Genomic DNA, 21324 nt, shown 5'->3' on the forward strand with positions numbered 1-21324 from the left:
GAAGCTATGGCAAAAAAATCAGGAGAGCTGCAGTACAAGAGACAGAGACAAGGCCGCCCACACAGCGTTTCTCACTTTTTCTAGAAAAAAAAGGCGTCTTGGATGACTGAGCAGGTGTGATTAGACATAATCACTTGAGCCACATTAAGAGCTGGTTAGAGTCACCCCGTATTAGGTATTTTGTGAACGTCTCAGTTTTTGGTCACCTTTCTAATAAGCTCCCAAACAAAGTCTGCTCTTTAAGCCATCCAGCAAGCACTGATGTCTCGATTTTTCTTGTCATGTAGGTTACACATAATTGACATTAAATAGCTTTAAAATAAAGGGACTTCATTCACGTCAAGCTACCAGTTGTGTTGTAACCAAGATGACTAAATAATGTTCAGATTTCAACAAATTTGAGCCCAGTTTTAACTTAGACATCTTTTGACCTATAAATCATCCTCAATATGTACCAGAAAGTACAATTTCCTCATGTTGAGCTTCTTGTAGTAGTGTCCTCTATGCAAATAGCCACTGCAGTGCTCTTTCAACTTCTGCTGTATCAGTAAGCACAATTTCTTTCTCTTTATCAGTGGTCTAAGTTTTCATTCCTGGGACTGGTATCTCAAAGATAAACTCTGGCTAGGGTATGATGATCCAGATCCGTCAATATTTGAAGCAGCGGGAGCCAGGAGACAGAGATGTTTCCAGGGGCCTGTGGTCCAGCAGAAACGAGCCTGAATGAAAAGACAGGAGGCGTAAACTATAGAGAGAGGACAGTGAGAGAGCGACAAAGCTTGCAGCTTGAGGGGACAGAAAATATCAGGACATTTGTTTAGGATACTATAGTATAAAGAACATGTTAAACTGACCCAATTTTACACACTGGTTCAACAGATAATTATTAAGAAGGTGAAAAAGCATAATCTCTTGATTTGCAGTCACTCAAGATTGATATGAGACATATGATATGAGTATGAGCTGCAGTCGTCTCTCAGCCAGATGGAATCGGGATATATCTGGATACAGCAGGATAAGTCTGACCAACAGAACACACACACACACACACCCGCCCACACACACACAGCTGACAGAGAGTTGGAGAAAGGAAGCATTTAAGTGAAAGAAGCAGCAGATAAAAATGCGTCACTGTTCTTAGTGTAGCTTTAGAGATCAGTGGTCCGGAGCTGCCACTTTATCCCTCTATCTGTCCTTCGTGTGTCCGGAACCATTCAGCTCTGAGCTGTCTGACCCAGACTTTTCATCACTGAGCTCTGATAATGTCACAAGAATCTTCGACAATGGTCCTGATCAAAAGGCTTGAGTAGGGCAATTCAAAGGGAGGGTAATAGTCTGTCTGCTCACTTCTTCTGTCTTCCATCACTGCTCCCCAGCAGTGTTTCCAACAGAGGTCAGGCTCCACGTTTGTTCTGTCCAACACACAATTGGATTCATCCAACACTGATGCAGATGCTTAAACACAAAGGATTTTTCTAGAGTATTTCATCCACTTATATGTCAGCATGAGTGACTTCCAATACTGCATTATTTAAAAATACACAGAAATATTAGTCAGCCTTTGATTTTTCAGGTAAAAACAAAACCAATGTACTGGCATTAGCTTGTTTCAAAGTATGGTTGAATTTTTAAACCTTACTTAAAGACTATGGTTGAGACGTGCTCTAATTCAAAGTGTCAGGAGTGTTAAAATTTCATCAAAAAGGGACCCAATGCAAGACAATCAGAGGCAGGTGGGTAAAAGAGCAACAGGTGAGCTTTGATAACAAAGTTGATGTCTAAATGCAAAATCCAAACGGCAGGTTACGAAAGGTAGTCAATAAAAAAGATGGTAACAAAATGCAACATAAACAGAATAGGCAGGCAGGGGCCAATGTGAAAGTCAAAGACTAAAAAAAAAAATGAAGCGCTGGGAACACAAGGCGCAAAACAGGACCTGAGAAGAGAGAACGCATAACCGCAGGACTGACATGGGGAAACAGGGAAAGACACAGACTTAAGCACACAAGGGAGGGAAGACAAAGAAGACACAGATGAAACTAAAGGGCAATCACAAAAGGCAGGAAGAAACACAGATACAGAAAGTGGAAAGTAAAACATGACACATGAGGATAGGTATAACTAAATGAAATAGGAAATTCACCTTTACCTTAACCTGAACTGGCATTTTCCATGGTGACAGGATGCTAATCCACTTTCTTAGAGCAATAATTATGTTGTATAATTAATTCACAAAAATCTAGGTTGCTGGCTGATTTAGGTGCTCAAAATACTGAAAACATATCCAACATGTTTCCATGCAGGTATAAGTATGTGTGGAGGTTTGTTGTTTAGTTTTTACCTGTAGAAACTTGCTGCCGTCTGTTTTATTTGAAGCATCTAATGATGGTCCTATCAGACTTGTTTAATATTAGCTTGTTTGTAGTCTAATAATTGCTTGGTTCGAGTAGAGCTGCCCTTGAGAGTTAATTAAACATACTTTGAATCATCAGCATCGCTACTGTAACCCATCCCATGTTTGATCACAAAGTCATCTCGTAAAAAAGCAGAAAGAAGAGAGACCTGAGAAAGGAGCCAGAAAAGATTCTCGGGGAGCAATTAGTGTGAGCAGAAGAAGACAGGGGATGTAATTCATCACTTAGCCCACGACTTGCCAAGCGATGCACTCAAATTTGCATTTAAATCTGTCTACAAATGGAGATAATCTTCTTCTTTTAAGCATTATTTGTAAGGCAGCACAGTGGAGAGAGAGAATGATTGGAGGTGCATCTGTATTGTTTTTGGCTTCGTCTTTTGGATGCCTGTTTGTTATTCACTCTGTAACCTATGACCTATACTGTAGTGTTTACATGTTTATCTGAGTTAACATTGGAGATAGTGCTGCCGAGCCTATAGACTGATCGGCCATTTGATTAATGTGTTGCACTCTCTAATGATGCTGCTAATACTGCAGTGAAATAATCCAAATACATTTACCGACTTTACAAAGTAGATGGCTGATTTGATCTGGCTCAGTAATTGTCCCCTCTGATGAATGAAGGCAGCCTTGGAAAAATCTTTGTTACAACTCTTTGGCCAAAATCAACAGAACGGGCGTGAGATGTTGCAGCCATAATCAGCAAACTTGCAGTCCATGATTTATTGCTATACAATTAAAGGCAATCCTGAATGAAAAGTTTTGAATGTATCTTAATGCATTTGTCACCAGTCAGTCAAAGCATTTTTATTGATACATGGAAAGAACTTCATGACTATTACAGCATTATCTAACTGTTTTACCTTAAAATAATCCTGCTCTATGTGTGAAGGTAGGAACACAATGTCACATAAGCATTTACTTCAAAATACACGCTTTCTACATGTAAAATTATAATGGTGTAATGACGCTTTGTTTCCAATTAGCACCTACATTACGTCTGACAAATTGTTACAGACTCAGGATTTGTATTTACGACAGTGGCACTAATAATGTTTCCTTACTTGAAAAGCCTCCTTCATTTACTAAAATAGTTGGGCACTGTCATTTTCAGCTAACATTCCTAAACTGGTAGTTTCTTGCTTTGAAGTGTCATTAAGAAGTAACTGTTGCTCAGTGCACAATGCAGTTGTTATAGAACAACAACAACAACACCATCAGCGTTCCATTGGCATTTAGTTTGTTCCCTTTTAAACCTCACTTTTACCGTGCTATTCTGTCTGCCACCGGGCACAAAGTCTCCTGGGAAATAAAGCTGAGCGGTGATCCAGTCAGACTGGTGGCCTTGCAACATTTCTGACTGCTTTCACATCTCGATTATAGACTAAATGAATCAATAAACTCACATTTAGTCTTGTTAGCTGTTCTGAGGTGGTTTTCAGCTGTTGAGTAATACATGTTTTGTGTGAGTATTTACAGCAACAGTATGGAATAGGTGTGGGCCCATTCATGTGTTTTTATGAATGGAGCTCTTTTTCTCTGTTTTCGTCACCAAATGAGAAAAAGTATAGATTCTCCCCATCCCTGTCCTTTAAGCAGCAATTCCACAGCCATATTTCATCACGTATCAGTCTCTACTGGTCATATTTCAGGCAAAAGCTGTATGAAAGCTTTCAAACGACGACGACGAAATGACGAATGGGATGCCACTTTGTTTACTCCCTCTTGCTCCCATGGAAAAGTCTATAAAGTCACAATGAAACCTCAGAAACTTTTCGCTACGCACTTCTCCCTCACCTCTCCTGGTCCTTGTGAATCCTCAGTCACATGTGTTTCCAGCTGCAGGGAGAATCATTCTGGACAGGTAGGGGTTCTATAATTGGAACTTTCACTTGTGTTCTCAGTGTGTGTTGCACCTGTGGTCAATCGAATTTCAATCTGCCGCCTGAGTTGTCCCTGCCTGTATCCAGAATGCGTTCTTATTAAACAGCAGCATTGATTACAGCATTTAATCGTAAACAACATTGCCGCTGGTTGTTGTTTAATTGCCCAGAATGCATTTGCCACTGGTGTGACGCAGAGACTGATCACAAAAATGAAAGTGCTTGTGACTCAGGACAGGGCCCATCTACTCTCAAATAGAAGTATAATGAGGGAGAGGAGGAGAGCATGGAGGAGCAGGGTAATGAGAGGAGAGCGAGAGGAGGAAAGACATCACTGGCAACTTGATGATCCCAGGAGATGCAGCAGCATAGTCGGGTGACTTGATAAGTCTGCATGTGAGTGTGCAGAAATCTGATGGCCATACATAAACAGTATGGCTGTAAGTGTTTTGTCTCTAGCTGGTCCCTAAAATGATCAAAAATAATACCACACATACAAAGATATTGATTAATCTTTCCAGAGCCATTAAGATAATAAAATAATTCTTACTAAGAGTAACATAGTATATGGATATTCTGTAATTGGTTCCTTCATAATTAACATCGTGGTATTGAATGATCCTCACTGGGTCATAAAACCTAATCAGCTGAGTGTAATTAAAGTCAGAAACAAGTTCCATTCATTTGGCAAACAAAACAGGCACAAATAATCCTTCACCCACCTGAAAGCCCAAAAATAAAGAAATAAAAAGAGCCGGTGTGCCGGTTTAATTTAACTGCTGTGTCCCTGGTTTGATTCTCACCACGGACCATGTTGCGCATCAGCCCACTCCCTGTCACCACAGCAACTAATAAGCCTTTTTCACGGTTGGCATTTTTGACTTGTCATAGTAGGAAAGGCACAGCTGTAACGAATGACATTCACGATGGCTCTGTCCCCTTAAATCGTGAAAGTGAGGCAGCATGAACAATACCAGGACCCTGAAACCAAATCTTTAATTTCATTATTTATACCTGTGCTGGGTTCCTTATGTTAACATCTCCTCTGTTATCAGCAATGAGTTACCCTGATGTATGAGGGTATTATTTAAAAATTTAAATTTGCATCAGTATAAAGAGGCTTCAGTCAGTACTGCCCCTCTGGCAGCTTCAAGTCCAAACTCTGATAGGGCCTTTTGAGGATATTGACATTTTTCATTAAAACTAGCACATATTTGTGGATCTTTAAATTGTGTCATGAGATTATATTGCCTATTGTTACATTTTCTTATTTGTTTTCTTTGTAATAAAATTAAATCATGATGTGGCCTAAGTGTTTTTTTTGTTTGTTTTTTTCCCCTCATTTTAAAGGCAGCACTGCAGTACAGTGACCTCTGAAGCTCTGTTACAGTGGTCACACAGTACTTGATCACCAACCTCACCAGAGGCCTTTTTTACACAGAGTTTGCTGCTTCATTTTCAGGGTCCGACTCTGTCCACTCCCTTGTTCATTCATTTACTACACTTTACATAAAAGACACCCAGTGGATTATTCTATACAGTCATTGTTAAGTCACACTAATTAAGCTGGCACTTTAATCTAAAATTGTGTTAAAAAGTGCTCTATTTATGTTTGAGAATAAGAAAGTATTTGCTAAAGACAGTTCTCAGTCTGGAATTGGGACACTGAAATAAAATGGCTACAGGTAAATATTACTCACTACATAGTAAATGGTGAGTGATTTCAGATCGTACTCGGGCATTGTGGATGCTGGCTCACTTTCAAACCATCATGGAGAACTGGGATAGTTTAATTGTTCAGAGCTGTCGTTAATGTTATTAGTAACACCTGCTCTTTTACTGCTGTGACAACTCAACGAGACCTATCAAGCATTTTTAAAAATGACATTTTGCTTATTACAAATTTTTTTATAAATATGACATTGTAGGTTATTCTATGAGTAACAAATTGACAATTGCATTTATAATAAATTATTAAAAAATGAATAACAAAGAACTACTTACTTACAGTGCACACTGTTACTTACAACAACTACCTGTACATGTGCAGACTTTTTTGCCCCACAGTGAGAAGTCCTGGGTTTGATTACTGGCTGGGGAAAGGCTTTACTTTCATTCTGTGAAGTTTGCATGTTTGTGTGGGTTCCCTCCAACCAGTCCAAAGACATGCAGATTAGATAAGCTGTTGACTATCAATTGTCCATAGGTTTCAGTGGTTGTGTAAATGGTTGTCTGTCTCTAATCTGTTTTTAAAAACGTTAGAAAATATATGACATGATGATATGATGTTTTTAATCACTCTGAAATCATACCAATACTTCCCTTAAAACTCACAGAAGGAATATAATGATGTGTTCATGTGTATACTTCTCTTGTGTATGTTACGGTGCCATACGTGGTCTCAAGCTGTGGCATATCCAAGAGAGAAAAACTGAGCTGAGCTCATAATAAACTGAGCTCTAGGGTTGTCAAACACTGTAAAAACTTCATAAGAAACAGATTATTTACAATTTTCTATCCCTTTTTGTAATGCAAACAGCTGGAACAAACAGCTTGTAATCGGTCTTAAAATCTGTCTCTCATCCCTGAGGCTTCTGCTCAGCCTGACAGCTCGAATAAGTGTTCATAAGAAGTGTTTGCTTTGGCAGCACTGTGTGTTCTTGCTGCAGTGGTGCTTGTTAGCGTTGACTGATCACATTTCTTAATACAATTTGATTATGTGTCTCTTCGCATTTGCAATCAAATGGCCTTACGTTGTATTATTACTAATTGTGCCATTGCTCAAAGGTTGAGGTTTATGTGGAGAATGTCCTCAGCTGCCTCAGATGTGCTGTACAGTGTAGGTGCTGCAGTGCATTAGCAGTGACAGATGTGGTGCTGGGTCACCTCGGGTTGTTGGAAAACACCCAAGTGAACTGAGACATATGAGATTCTAAATGTCTTTAATCCCGAGCTTGCATTGGCCGCTGCTCTGAGAGAACATTGAAATGATTGTGAGGATCGCTTGGCTGACCAGAGTAAGATGAGAATAAAACAAAGAGACAGAAAGTGGCTTTTTTTTTAATGCTGAACACTACATTAAGTCTAAATGCCAGACAAAATAATTCACAAGACCAGTGGCTCTGTGCTTGGATGTAAAGGGGAGTGGTGAGCCTGTCCTTTGTGACTAATTTATGACACAGTTATGGTGATGGATAAAGTAAATAGAGTCAGTGTGAGGCAATAAGATGACTGAACTACCTGATATTATTTAGTTTAACTGCAGAGCAGAACAAAGAACTATTTCTTACCAGAGCATCCACACTATTGATCACTTGTACTATAAGAGGTTAACATTTAAGACTTAGTTGCACTTCTGTTGCAGTGTACTGACAGTTTATTAGGTTGGTCAGTCAGTAATCAAAGTGTGATGGCTGATTGTTCAGACATATTATATATACAAGTTGTTTGCTGATTATGATATTGGCTTCTTGTGTAGTTAAACAATGGTTGCATACAAGTGTAGGGGATGCTGCTGGATAGTAGTAGGGTCCCAGAGTTGAAATTGATAAAAGTACGTGATAACGGAACAATTAGCCTCTCATACTAACCAATACCAATTTCAGCATTTTAAGTGGTAACAGAGGCATTTCTAATGCAGATCCTGAATGGCCAGGTTGCAATATCCAGATCCCAGAACCTGCAGTCAGGGCTAGACTGGTACAAAAGATCCGTCCTGGCATTTTTGGCTCAGAACAGCCCCCCATAATCGATCAAACACCACTCAATGATATGTCCTGAATTCCCACTTGAATATGCGTACTGTACCATTACTTCTAAACACTGCTAACATCATTTATCCATGTGCAAGCTAGCACATGAACTTAAAGTTACTGTTATTTGCTGTCATCAAATATGAAGAGGACACCACCTAACTGACTGCTGTTCCAAAGTTTTAGATTAAAATGATGTCAGCCCCTAGGTGCTTTAGCCCACTGGGAAAATGCCAGGTGTGACAGATTACCGGTCCAGCCCTGGCTGCAATTTTTGGATAAAGGTTAAATTTGCACAAAATACCATTATAAATGAAGCATTTGACCTACAAATAATATTCAGTAACGTCCTCCACGAAGGAACATGAGGTTCACTATGGACCCTCGTAAAAATATCATAATGATTATTGTATTTTTATCAGTGAAAATTAAATGCAAAAACTACCATGCCAACAAAATTGTGACTCAAATCACAATGGCAATACTAACACACAATATGTACAGTCATGCAGAACAGTATTGCTTTGTATGCCATGACCAATACCAGTAAGGGAAATTCAACGTCAACAATGTTCAGGCCCAGTATGAAGGAAAAGTGTCGTTGAGGTTGAAAGGTGTTTAAGTTGGTTCACCGCCACACACAGATGGTGGTCCCTGATGCAGTGCAGAGGGCTGACCTCAAGGTTAAAGCCACAATCCAAGAGCTCATTATAGGAGACAGGAGGTACAGTCCAACTTGGTGCTTAGTATGGACACCATTATACTCCTCCTGCTGTGGCCTGAAGGCCCAGCAGTTTCACAGAATGTGAAATTTCGTGTGAAAACCTTTTCAATTATATATTTAACAGTGCTGGCCCTGAACCTGTCACTAAGCAGAGAACACTTTAATCTTGTGCAATTATTTTTGTTCGCTGCCCAACCTGAGAAAGTCACAACTCTTAACAAAAAACTTATAACCTACTTATCCCGCTCTGATCCATTAAACATTTCACACACCTCCACCACCTCCGTCTGTTATGTTACCTCTCTCTGACCTTTGACCTACCATGCATGTTACAGTCTCAGACTGTTCCATCCTTGCCGCCTTGCTCAGTCCCTTCCGCCACGCCTCTGTGTGCCCTCCCTTCCCCGCAGGTTGGCGACCAGATCTTGGAGGTGAATGGCCGCAGCTTTCTGGGTATCCCGCATGACGAAGCCGTCAGGGTCCTGAAGTCATCACGGCATCTGATGATGACGGTCAAAGACGTGGGCCGCTTGCCACACGCCAGGACAGTTGTGGGCGAGACCAAGTGGATCGCCAGCTCGCAGATCGCAGAGAGCTCTGCCAACAGCAGCGTGGCAGGGTGAGGTTGATTATTTGTTTCTGCTTTAACTTGCCAATACTAACACTATTTCTATGTAATAAGTAATCAAACAGTTCACAATCACAAGGTATTCAGACAAAGTATAATTCAATTTTGAGAAATCAAAGCATTAACATTAAAGCTCCTGTTTGTAAGATGGTAAAGCTGACGCTTTGGGTTTCCCAACTCGTCAGATACTGACGCTTTCAGACAGTGGACAACCCGACCCACAATCCTAAAGCGTCAGTATCTGACGAGTTGGGAAACCCAAAGCGTCAGCTTTACCATCTTACAAACAGGAGCTTTAATTAAACATTTACTCTATCACACTGGAATCCAGTACTGGCATCCAGTGTGTGGTCAGGTTTAAGCAGCTAAAGCACTTTGATTAAGGACAGGAAAATATCATTTAAATTCATGAAACATTCGCAAAAAGTAAGCTGTAGGATTAAATTCGTCATTTTGGTTGTATAGTAGCAAACATAAGTTTTTGAGCTACTTATGAAATGTAATCTTTAGGATTGTGTACATGTACCTGAATTTACATTCTCCTGTAAGTCTGTATGACAAATACACGTACAGACATGAGAGTGGTAGATCTTTAATTCTCAAAGACAATTTAACATATTTCTCTGTGAAAGTATTCCTTTAAGTCATGTCTAGTCAGGCACAGTTCAGTTTGGGCTGTGAATCATTGCTTAAGAAGAGAAGAAGGCCATTGTTAAGAGTACAGGAGGGACACTTTGTGATATTGTTAGCTTATGTAAAGTTTCCTGATTAGTCAAATGTGTGTGAAGAGTTTATTCAACTAAATACTATCCATTATTAGTTGGGTTTAAACCTGAAATGCACCTAGATTATATTGGTGCAGGTTATATGCAAATGCACGAGTCACCAACAAGTGAAGAACTATTATTATTATTATTATTAACTTTTTACACAATAAAATGAGTTTGACATGTTATTTTTACATGTCTGTGGGCTACACTAATTTAATCTGACTTTTTTAACCACACCAATCACTGAGCACTTTGATGAAATCACAGAAGATTTTATCCTTCACTCTCTAAATTGCACCTTTTTAACAACATTTAAAGTCAATGGAACTGGCACAAGAAAGAGTCTTGAGAGCAGTGCAGCAGGAAGACCACTTGCCAGAGATAATAAAGAGAGCACCAAGAAAAAACATCCTGTCCTTCTTACACTAAACCGCCTAATGTGATCAGATGTCCATTTCTCAGGTGGCAGAACTCACACTCAACATTTTTGGCAAAAAAAATGAATGAAAAAATTTAATATGCAGCTGTGTTGTAAAAATTCCAGAGCTCCTCTCAAAATGCCATACCTGAGCAAGTCATATGCAGCTCATGACCTGGAATAGCTGTGATCCCCAACAACCAAATTAAAGTCTGATGTAAATGCCGGACTCATTTTCTCATCAACACAATAGTGCCCTACCCATCAGCCCGACAACTCAAACCTCTTATTCCTCCCTGATTCTTCAAAACAAACGGAGCTATTTAACATTTATGTCCACAGCGAATCTCTGCACCTCAGCCGATAACACAGCTGAAAAGTAGAGACAGATGTTTTTTTCTCAGTATGTATACATTTGTGTCACTCCAGTAATGTTTAATTTTAGGGCTCAAATACATTAACATAAATGTCAAGAATACATATAAATGATTTGCACACAACACTGAATTTTAATCTCAAATGCAGTTAAAATAATGTTTCACTGACCAACTTATGTCTTTAGCATGTTTCATACATACATTTAAATCAATACCATTAATAGATCCCCATTACATTTTAGATAATAAAAAAAATACACCAATATCTAAAATTTGGAGTAATATTCTATCTCTAAAAAAAGAGAGAGTTGCATATTTTTTAATCAGTGAGATTATAGTGCTGCACGCAGCATTTAATTTAGTGTCTCTTCCTTGAACACTGCCAATTATTTGATAGTACAAAGGGAGCAGCCAGGGAGAAGACATTTCAGAAATCACATTGAAGAGAGAATTACCGGCTGAGTTGGTCTCAAAACTCAACAGGACTAATTGAATTTGAGTCCTGAAACAGGTCTCCACACTGAGCTTAATGTGCCATTGCAAGGGGGACTGCAGTATTTTTCTGAATTATATATTTTTTCATTATTTTTGGCCCTGATGGCAGCACTGTGAATTGTGGCATTTACTTGTGGATTTAAAGCCTATTACTTGGTGGGCACTTGAGGATGTGAAGACATCGACTCGAATCACTTCATTCAGGCAGGAATATGGATCTGGATAAAATGAATAAAGTGTTTCAAAACACTTGCTTTTATGTTTGCAGATGAGAGAGTGTTGGTGTGTGTTTGTGACATGCACTTTGATGTATGTGCTTTACATTTATTGAGGAGCCTGACTGGAAGACATGCCCACTTCATGTTTCCTGTAAAGAATGCCTTAAGTGCTGCAGATTCTGGCACATTGCACAAGAACATGAAAGACATGAAGAAGATTTAAAAATCTGTGGTGCTGTGCATTCATCAGCCTGTGATAAATATATTCAAAAAGATAAAAAGCTGTCAGTCAAGATATTTCAAATCCTCTTTTCCATTCCTGCCTCCAAACCGTACGTGTGTGTGTGCGTATGTGTTTTCGTGTGTGTGTGTGTGAGAGAGAGAGAAAGAGAGAGAGAGGACAGTGAGACAGTTTCAGTGCGAAAACCGGTGAAAAAAGCTGTGCACTATTAACTGTTTAATCATTATCACAGTTTGCTTCATGAATGCAGTTAAAGCTCATCGTTTCTGAGTGCAACACCCAAATTTCAAAAAAAATGTCAACAGCTCAACAAAAACTCAACAGCCATATCTCTTTCCAGAAATCAGTCTACTCAAGAAAATCCACAGACCTTCTTGTGAGCAGATTCATGTGGGAACTATTTTCTTTCTCCCAATCAGTGCCAAATGCATCACTGCGCAGAAGGGAGCGTGCATCGACTCATAGATGAGAAGCTAGCTAGCTAAGCAAGGAGGACACCATTAATGTTTAAATCCTGCAAGGTGTCCAGACTCTCGTCTATGAGAAGATGAATTCTTCATTCTGTGCAGTGATATAGTTGGCAGATGTTGTTTGGCTGAAAGAAAATAGTTCTGACATGAACTGCTCACAACAAGGTCTGTGGATAATCTTAAGTAACTGGGTCCTGATTTCGCAAATGTATGTAAAACAGTCTATATGGATAAATAGCACCACAGGTTGAAGGACAGTTATGTATTTTCAACTTTAGGAGGAATTGTCTCTTTAGGTGCATCATGATTTTTTTGTATGTAGTCAGATATGTTTGGCTGATGTCCAGTGTTTGAATTTCTTATTTACAAAGTCGGAATTTACGGGCAGTCAGTAAATATAATACATGTGATTTCAAATGTGTGCACATAGTGTATGTTGTCAGGGAACATTTTGCGTGTGTGTGTTTGCATACCAACAAGGACTAAACTCTCCCTCAGTGGTTAATTTGTCCTCCTTATTTGTTTCTCTGCAGTTTCTCGATGGACAAAGGAGCCTCTGCAGCAGGAAAGGTGAGATTGTTTGTGTGCACACTAAATACAGGATTATCTGTGTGGTTGTGTGTTCAGCATTTCTCTTGGGACATGTTCATCTGTCTGTCTACCTGTCAGACCGTATGTTAACTCCACCACTGGCCTGGAAAATGTAATTGAAGGGTTACGACTGGTCAGTGGTGTCACAGATCACTCTTCTGTCAGTCTGCTGTCCTTGATTGGGAATGAATGTGCTGTGCCTGTCAAGTCTCACCTTTTATGTCGGATCACAGTGTCTTAGCTGAGAAAAGTTCATTCTTTTTGTTTTTTCCTTAAACATGAGCATTTTTTCCTCCTTTTATTAAAGAGTAAATTAACCAATTTTTACACATTAAGTGTGTTTACAGGGCTTGGGGAGTACTACTGCATATTGGAAAAAAAGTAGTTTAAAGTCTACGGAGGAAGTTGCATGTAATCTGATAAACTTCCTCAAGTGATTTCACTTTCTAAGTTGCACTGTGGCTAATGTAGGTGCCAAGTACTGAAAAAGAAGGAAAATGCACGGAATAGAAAACTAAAATGTAAATCTAACATTTAAGCTGAACAAATTTTATTATAACTCGATACCATGCTGTCCTTAATTCACTCACCATACAGTCCCCTTCTACTGTTGTTACTGTTGACTTCTCTGTGACTTTGTAAACTAAGAGAGTGTGTGTTGCAATAGAGAAATAGAGGGAGAGGAAAGAGAAGAAAGTTGGAAGAGACAGCAGCTGACAGCACAGAAAGAAAGAGGGTGAGAGAAAGGGGAGGAAGGTGAGTGGGGGAGCTCACTTTTCATTACGGAAGTTTAGATGGACAGTCCACTCTCGACGGAGGGGAGAGGCGATTTACGGTAGCAGAGAGAACACATATAGAGAGAGACGATGGATCATTAAGGTATTCTGGGAGGAAGAGGAACATATATCCTCCAGACTTGTGTCCAAAGAAGATTTAAAAGTCTTTTATAGAATTTGTTTTGACCTGTTGCCATACAACGCACCACAGTTGTTCACAGCAGTAGCTGTGATTACCTGCCCATTTTGTCAAAAGTGCCCTTTGACAAAGAAACTAGGATGGAAAGGCGAGGTGCAGGAGCTCTGTGATGTGAGAGTCTTAACAATCTGTTGGACATTCAGCTTTTGCTTTAGTATTTCAACTATATGCAGGCTGCGAAAACGGTTTACTCACCAAACCAACAAACCGTCATACGCCTAAACAACTAAATAGACTTTGCCTCCAAATTCTATGGTTAAGTTCTAAAACTAACAAGCAGTAGAAGTTCTACTTACGTCGACTTTCTTTTGTTTTTCATTAATTTAGTTGGTACAGCTTTGGGAAAAACAATGTTTTGATTAAGTCAGAGATCATCTTGACATTGCCACTTACCTTATCTTCACTTCAGCTCAGACTGCATCCACAAAAAATCCCTTCACGTATGTCTTTCCGTTGACTTGATGTAAGAGTTGATTTTCAGGTATTTTTAGAATTGAGTCTTAGTCTCAGACAGTAAGCAATTCATTTTGGTGCCAAATCCAATTTATTTTTTGTTGTAATGTGAAGGACAAGCAAACACAACATTTTTATCTCCCCAGAGACATGCCAAATATAACCAGTTAATCATTTAACTGCACAGGTGTTAGGTGCATAGTAGCCAAGTATTTATGTTTGCAAGTTTATTTGTTGTCTTTTTTTTTTTTAGCTCGCTACTTGTTTTGAACTGAAGCAAACTGCTTTTGCCGAAGCTCTTTGCAATCTAGCAAAAAAACAACGTCTACCATTCAGTACATACTTGCCCTGCTGCATTTTTGGAACGGCTCTATAATAAAACACAGCCTATAATATTCCATTGTCTCTCTTTGTCAGAGAAAATAGTTTTTGGTTAGTTTTGCTATTTTAAACTTTATTTGTATGATACATTGTACCCTGATATACTGTAGTCATGGTGTTTAATGATATTGGTTCCGTCTTGTATTCGTTGTTGTTGACCAATATATTTAGTTGAAATTTATGGAAACAAAATGAACATTACTTTGCATGAAATCATGCCACCACTGAACTGAAAAATGTTGTGGTGATGTAACAACCTTGTGCTTCTTCAGTTTGGCGAATGACAGCCATTAATTGCACAACCACTAAAGGAAAACGTACAGGTCATTGAAAAGCATTTGAACCAATTACAATGCTCCTATTTTTCTGCACCAATGTCTGTTTACATTTAAATTATAATCATACTATAACAGCATGTTATCGGTGTCAGTCAAAGCCCTGCAGCTACAATGGCATGTGAATAATCTGATGTGAGGATTTTATTTTATTACTCTTTGTGATGGTCTGGTGTGAGAAGGCTCTTCAGCAGCCTCCTCTAGTCAGCCAGGAAAATTTATGACCAGCTGGTTGCTTTCATCTTCACCAAGAATTTACACGACACTCGCCTCCCCATCCAGTCTCTTATCCAGTGTTGCAGAGAAATAACTCTTTCTGATGAAAAATTGCCTGAGCTGTGAGAGGAGCCAAACTGCAGCTATTGAGGTGGAACTGTCACCTGGGCTAGATGATGAGAGGGTCAGAAATACTGGGTTACTGTATTTTCCTTGCCCTTTTATACTTTTAAGACTTTGATTCTAGAGCATTTCTTCTTTATTTCACAGTATAAATCAAGGTAAGTTCAATTCGAGGCTTTGATGTGGCAGTTGTATTGTATTGTCTGACTGGTGTCTTGTTTCCGAAGTTTCACATGTGCACTCTCACAGTACTGATATTCCTCTAGATTCTCTTAAGAATACCATGGCAGTCTTGAGTTCCAATGATTTCTACAACTCTCATTTTTATTGGATGGGATGAGTGGAACACGCGCTACCTTGTCACAAGAAAAATTCACGATAGGTCTGAGCAAATTAATTGATAATTTCAATATGTGCTTTTGATACCTTTTGTAACCACTACTCTTAACAAAATTGGTGGGTTCGATTTTTTTTCTTCAAATTTCTTCAGCACAGTCCGCATTTTCTCAATGGGGTCTAAGTCAAGAGTTTGGGGAAGGCTATTCCAAAATCTCAATCCTAGCCTGATTTAGCCATACCTCTACCACTTTTGATGTGTGTTTGGGATCACTGTCCTGTTTGATCTCACAACGCACGGACAATATCCTGGACTTTAACACCTCAAAAATCAAGGAACTGATTGTGGATTTCCGTAAATCCAAATGCCCAGAGCTCTTCTGCCCTCTACATGCACAGAGAGGAGGTAGAGAGGGTGAGTTCCTTGGGGTTCACATCTTGGCCGACCTCACCTGGACCACACACATCTCTCATCAGGTGGGGAAGGCCCAACAGGGACTTTACTTATTTAGGAAGCTAAAGCACGCTCACCTCCCTCACCACCTGCTGACCAACTTCTATTGGTCAACAATAGAAAGCCTCCTGACCTACTGCTGCATGGAGTGGTTCTCCAGCTGCACAACACTGGACAGGAAGGACCTGCAGCAGGTGGTGAGAGCAGTGGAGCGTATCATCGGGAAGATCACTACCCCCACTTAAAGACATTTAAACTGGCTGACTCCAAAAGAAGGCCAGCTGTATTGTTAAAGACCCCACTCACCCTGGACATTACCTGTTCTCCCCCCACAACACTGAAAAAAGTTGTTTGTTCAGTTGATCTTGAGACCTGTAATTGCTTTGAAATGAATCAAAGTGACTTTCTTGACTTGTTCAAATCTATAATGTGCTCTTTCAGATCAGTCCTGAGCTCCTTCCTGAGATTTTCCCATTGAAGTGTTTGTGGCTGAGTCTAATGGCTGTATCAAAAAGGCCCTATTAGAGTGGGCCCAAAAAATCAATGATAATTACTCAGAAGAAGTTAAGAGGCCATGCTACAAAGACAATTTGATTGACACAACTTTCTATAATCACCAATATTGATTGTTCAAGTTGCTGTGCGTATATTTTTGTGTAGTACTATGCATTGCACTAATCCAATCACAGAAAAAATGAGAGTTGTAGAAATCATTTGAGTTCAAACCGGCCATAATATGCATGTTCTTTACAAGTGTATATAAACTTTTAACCACAACTCTAGTTGCAGACATATCATAGCATTTCTGATTTATGGTATGGCAAATTGACCTCAGCCACCCTACCATTATTCTAATGTAAGATGACAACACGTGCATGCTGATGCAGTTTTAGCCCGTCCTGATTTCCCAGCTAAGGTGATGTCATGGATCAGTAACCTTTATAAGACGGTGTGCAATCCACTCAGGTTTTAAAGCAACCCGTCATATAAAAGTCTCATCAAGTGTGAGACACTGACAGTTCACTTTGACATGCCTGAATGAAGGGAGAGCAGAGAACAAGCTCACCCTGAGATTCAAAGGAAATCCTTATCATTGCCTTAAAGCTTCATGTTTCTTTGATTTTCTCCTCTCTTTTTTACGGTAGCAATGACAACATGGTTTCCTAATTAAATGTATTCGGCAGTCTGGTCCTTATTTTCTTTATGTAAAGCAGAGCAGAGCAGTTGGCTCAGATAATAAAATGGACAGCCTCAAAGTTCATGTTAGCAATATATGTTGTGACCCCGGGCTTCACAAATAGCACTAATTCATCTTTTTCCCTTCAAGAGATATTTATAGTCAGGCCAGAAAGGTTATCATGCCCTGAGGCAAGTCTTTAAAGTATTGGTTTGAGGACAGCTTTGTCTGCCATATGTAGTCCACCACAGTCCATAGTTCTGGTTTATTGCTGCAGTGAAATATTTCATTGCTTCAACCTTTGTCTGACGCAGCAGTTGGATTGAAGTACTTCTTACACTTTTTCTTTTTTGTGTTATCAAGACTAAGAGTCTACAGCCATGCTAGCTGCTCTGTAAGACTGTACTTATGCACAGCAGTGCTTTGAGTCATATGCTAATGTCAGCATTCTTGAATGCTCAAACTGTAATGTGAACGCTGAGCAGATTTACATGTTGACATCTTACAGGTTGGCTACACTGAACACATAACATATTCAGACCATTAACGGAGTGGCTGCTGGACCCTTACACTTCCAATGTCAGTGAAACTAGCTACACTAAGCATGAGAACAGAGCATAAGTGGTGTGTATATGCCCAGACATCTGCTGTAAGAAGTGGAAAAAAGGGCAGTTTTCTATTTTTGTTTTGTTTTTTTTACATGAAATGTGCCTGGCCCTGTTATAGAGAAGTGGGTCATAATGTGTAAATATTTTGTTAAATTAAACTACCTGTATACAGCAAATAGATTCAAATAGACTGCAAATGGCTTTGTACTTTGAGGCCTTGACCACTACGTCGGCATTAAACTAGCAGCTGGTTATTGCTTAGTAACATAATCTAGCTTGATATAGTCTGCGGATGTTTATTTATCTATATCACACAATTTTGGTGAAAAGTCGAAGTTCACAGTGCTGCGCTGGTTCAAAAAATTGAAGACACTATTACAGATGATCACTGTCTTGTTTTTCTGTGACTAACACAACCACATGAGAGATAATTATACTAATTATTGAATTATTAATCTGACTTCCTGAATGGAAAGGCTGTTCTTGTTAAACTCGACCATCCACCTTCCCATACAGGCATTTTTTGTGTTTATTCCACATCACCAAACTTCCTCCTTTGCCACCATGTTGATTATCATGTCCACTAGCAGTAACACCATCAGCACAGTAGTGGCAGGTCCTCTTCTCTCCTTGTCTATCAGTGTCAATATCTTTAAAGCAGCAGTTTTACCTTTGCCTCTGTCCTCTACAATGTCTCTGCAGTACGCAAACGCCTCATGGTCATTGAGGTGATTTTGTTAATGTCTGTTATTACAATGTGTCAACAGGGTGAAATTGTTGGTCTTGTTTCATGCTGTTGGAACCATGCTGTGTTTTCAATTCAAACCCCGTCCTTTAGACTGACCTTCATGAAATACATGTTGTCTGTTTATCTCTCAGATGAAACAATCATAAGAGGTGGGAATGGTTGTGCCTGTGTGTGTGTGTGTGTGTGTGTGTGTGTGCGTGTGTGTGTATTGCCAGGTTGTTGTAGGTTTATTATTGATGTCTTTTTGTTCGTCTTCTCATGTTGCAGTTGTATTTTCTAGCCTCTATTTCCCTACCCAGCTTCTGACTGAGCAATGAGGTCCAACATAAATATACTATTATCTGGCAGACCTAAAAACCTATTTTTTTCTTTCACATTAGATATTTATTATTTGATTTTTGTCCGTACCTTAAAGGTGTTCAGAAAGGTAGTTTACAAACAGCAGTCAGAATTTAACAAAATGTCAGAAGCTGATGTTGGTTGTTGGGTTATTTGATCAGTTGCTAGGAAGATGCTGCTGTCAACCAAATCTGATCAAACCGCAACCACATAGTTCTGAAGCACGGTAGCCTAGTTTTTGTAAGTGGTTAGAAGGGTACTGAAAATCGATGCTCAGTATCTGATATCTAAAATGTTTCATCAGTTACAATTATGAGAGTTACATTAACATTACTACTGCTACAGGAGGTTGGCATCATTTTCATAACATTAAAGATTGACATTACACATGAAAAATTAACACAGCTCATGTTAGCTAGCGAGCTTAATTTTCACCTAGTATGTTCAACCTATTTCAATTCGCTTGGTGATAAGAGGTGATAAGAGGAGTTCTTAAAAGCAGATAATTCGGTGGTTTTAGCTTTGTGGCCACTGTGTTTGACCCTTTCCTGTTACAACCTGGCAATGCCCTCCTTGCACAAAGCCACATAAAAAAGAAATGGTTCTCTTAGTTTGGTATAGAATTTGATTGGGTGCACAGGGCCATGACCTACACCATCTAACACCTTTGTAATGACCTGGAACACCAAAGGCGATTGCAAACAATGCCCAAGTTGATTTCAGGTGTTCACAGCAATCACCCATAGGTGTTATATTCAGGTGTCCTCACACTTTTGACTGTGTTTGTCAGGTGCCTTATGAAAAACCTACTCAGCTCTCAGAAGCTTTAGAAATCTTTAAGAATCTTGTAAGAACAGCAAGGGCTCTCTGAGGGCATAAAAGTGCAAGAAAATAATGATGAAAACCACAATTTTTATTATGAGAGTCAAAGAGTAAAAGCTCAGAATAAGCCAAGACAACTAAAGTGCACGTAGGTGGACTGGCTGCTGCTCTGTGCTTGTGTCAAATGTGCTTGTATGATAGTGTGTGTGTGTGTGTGTGTGTGTGTGTGTGTGTGTGTGTGTGTGCCTTTCTGTCTCACACACATACACATACACACACAGGCAAAGAAAGGGCATTACGAGGGAAAGATATGTAGCAGCAGGGCTTTAGGGCTCAGCACCAAGAAAGGAGGTGATAATTCACAGCCCTGCTGCTCCTCCGTGTGAGTCAGAGAGCCTCTGTTACAGTCGACCTCCATTATTAACCTCACACTATGTCAGCAAGTCCCTCAGCACGGATATTAATCTCTCTTTAAATGATCTGCTGGTGATTATGCTGCTTAAATAATATAAGTGATTTTTGTTCTTATAATGTGCTGCATGTTCTCATCGTCTCTCCCTCAAATAATGCCTGTAGATTCACCGCATCCCAGCGGTTACATCCTCTGTCTTTCCAAATACCCTCCCCTCTCTCCCCCTCCATCGTGTAATTGCAGCCCAAAGGCCAAACCAGACCGATAAGCTAATTAATTAAGGATAGGTCACAAAGCAATTCTCAATCATTAATTCTGCTCTGACCCCATTTGGGCACTGGTCTAGAGCAAATTAATGTTGTTTGAGAGACAACAAAATGTATTGCAGCAAATAACAAGGGTAAATATTGCTATTGTCAGTCAAACCTAATTTGCTTGTTGATTTACTGTGATTTCTTGGAGTTAAAGGTACACTGGGATTTGAGGCTGAGGTTGCACAACAGTCAGTAAGCTGATCATAGATGTACTGACATAAGACAATAGAAATAACAGATTTGTGAACAGGAGTGCACATACAGTGACCAGACAGGAATAAAAACGAAGGTCTTGCTGCAACCTGAAGGTATTCAAAGATTAACACTGTTGTTACTCAATCCTAAAAGTTGCAGAGCTGAACCTAAAGTGGGTATTTTTAAACCTGGGTCCTATATTTATATGTTTAGGTGTGTAAATGATTCATACTTGCCAAAATGTATGTACTCAGGCCAGTAGATAACCTCAGCTGGCAACTGTGATAGCCACAGTTATGTCTAAAGTTTGTTTAGATTTACATTTTGTTAATAATAAAAAAAGAAAAAGCGCGAATTGAGTAAAAACAAGCACTTTTAATGGATGTATTCCTGACAATTGGAGTTGCCCAAAAGATTTTGTGGCAGCAGGCTGCCAGCTGAGGCGATCTACTG

General features: G+C 39.5%; 1 protein-coding gene across 4 annotated transcripts in view; it reads left to right on the forward strand.

Moving 5' to 3' along the window:
- whrna (whirlin a) overlaps window positions 1-21324 on the forward strand; it is a 167542-nt gene that overhangs the window by 108677 nt on the left and 37541 nt on the right. For all 4 annotated transcript variants that reach the window (XR_003986236.1, XM_030436155.1, XM_030436157.1 and 1 more), the window contains exons 4-5: window positions 9186-9394; window positions 12926-12962. Coding sequence is in view for 3 of the 4 variants with exons in the window: in XM_030436155.1 (XP_030292015.1) it covers window positions 9186-9394; window positions 12926-12962 (246 nt within the window). In the remaining variant the exon portion in view is untranslated. The remainder of the gene's footprint in view (window positions 1-9185; window positions 9395-12925; window positions 12963-21324) is intronic.

This window comes from Sparus aurata, chromosome 12 (assembly GCF_900880675.1).
Source record: "Sparus aurata chromosome 12, fSpaAur1.1, whole genome shotgun sequence".
Classification (NCBI taxonomy): domain Eukaryota; kingdom Metazoa; phylum Chordata; class Actinopteri; order Spariformes; family Sparidae; genus Sparus; species Sparus aurata.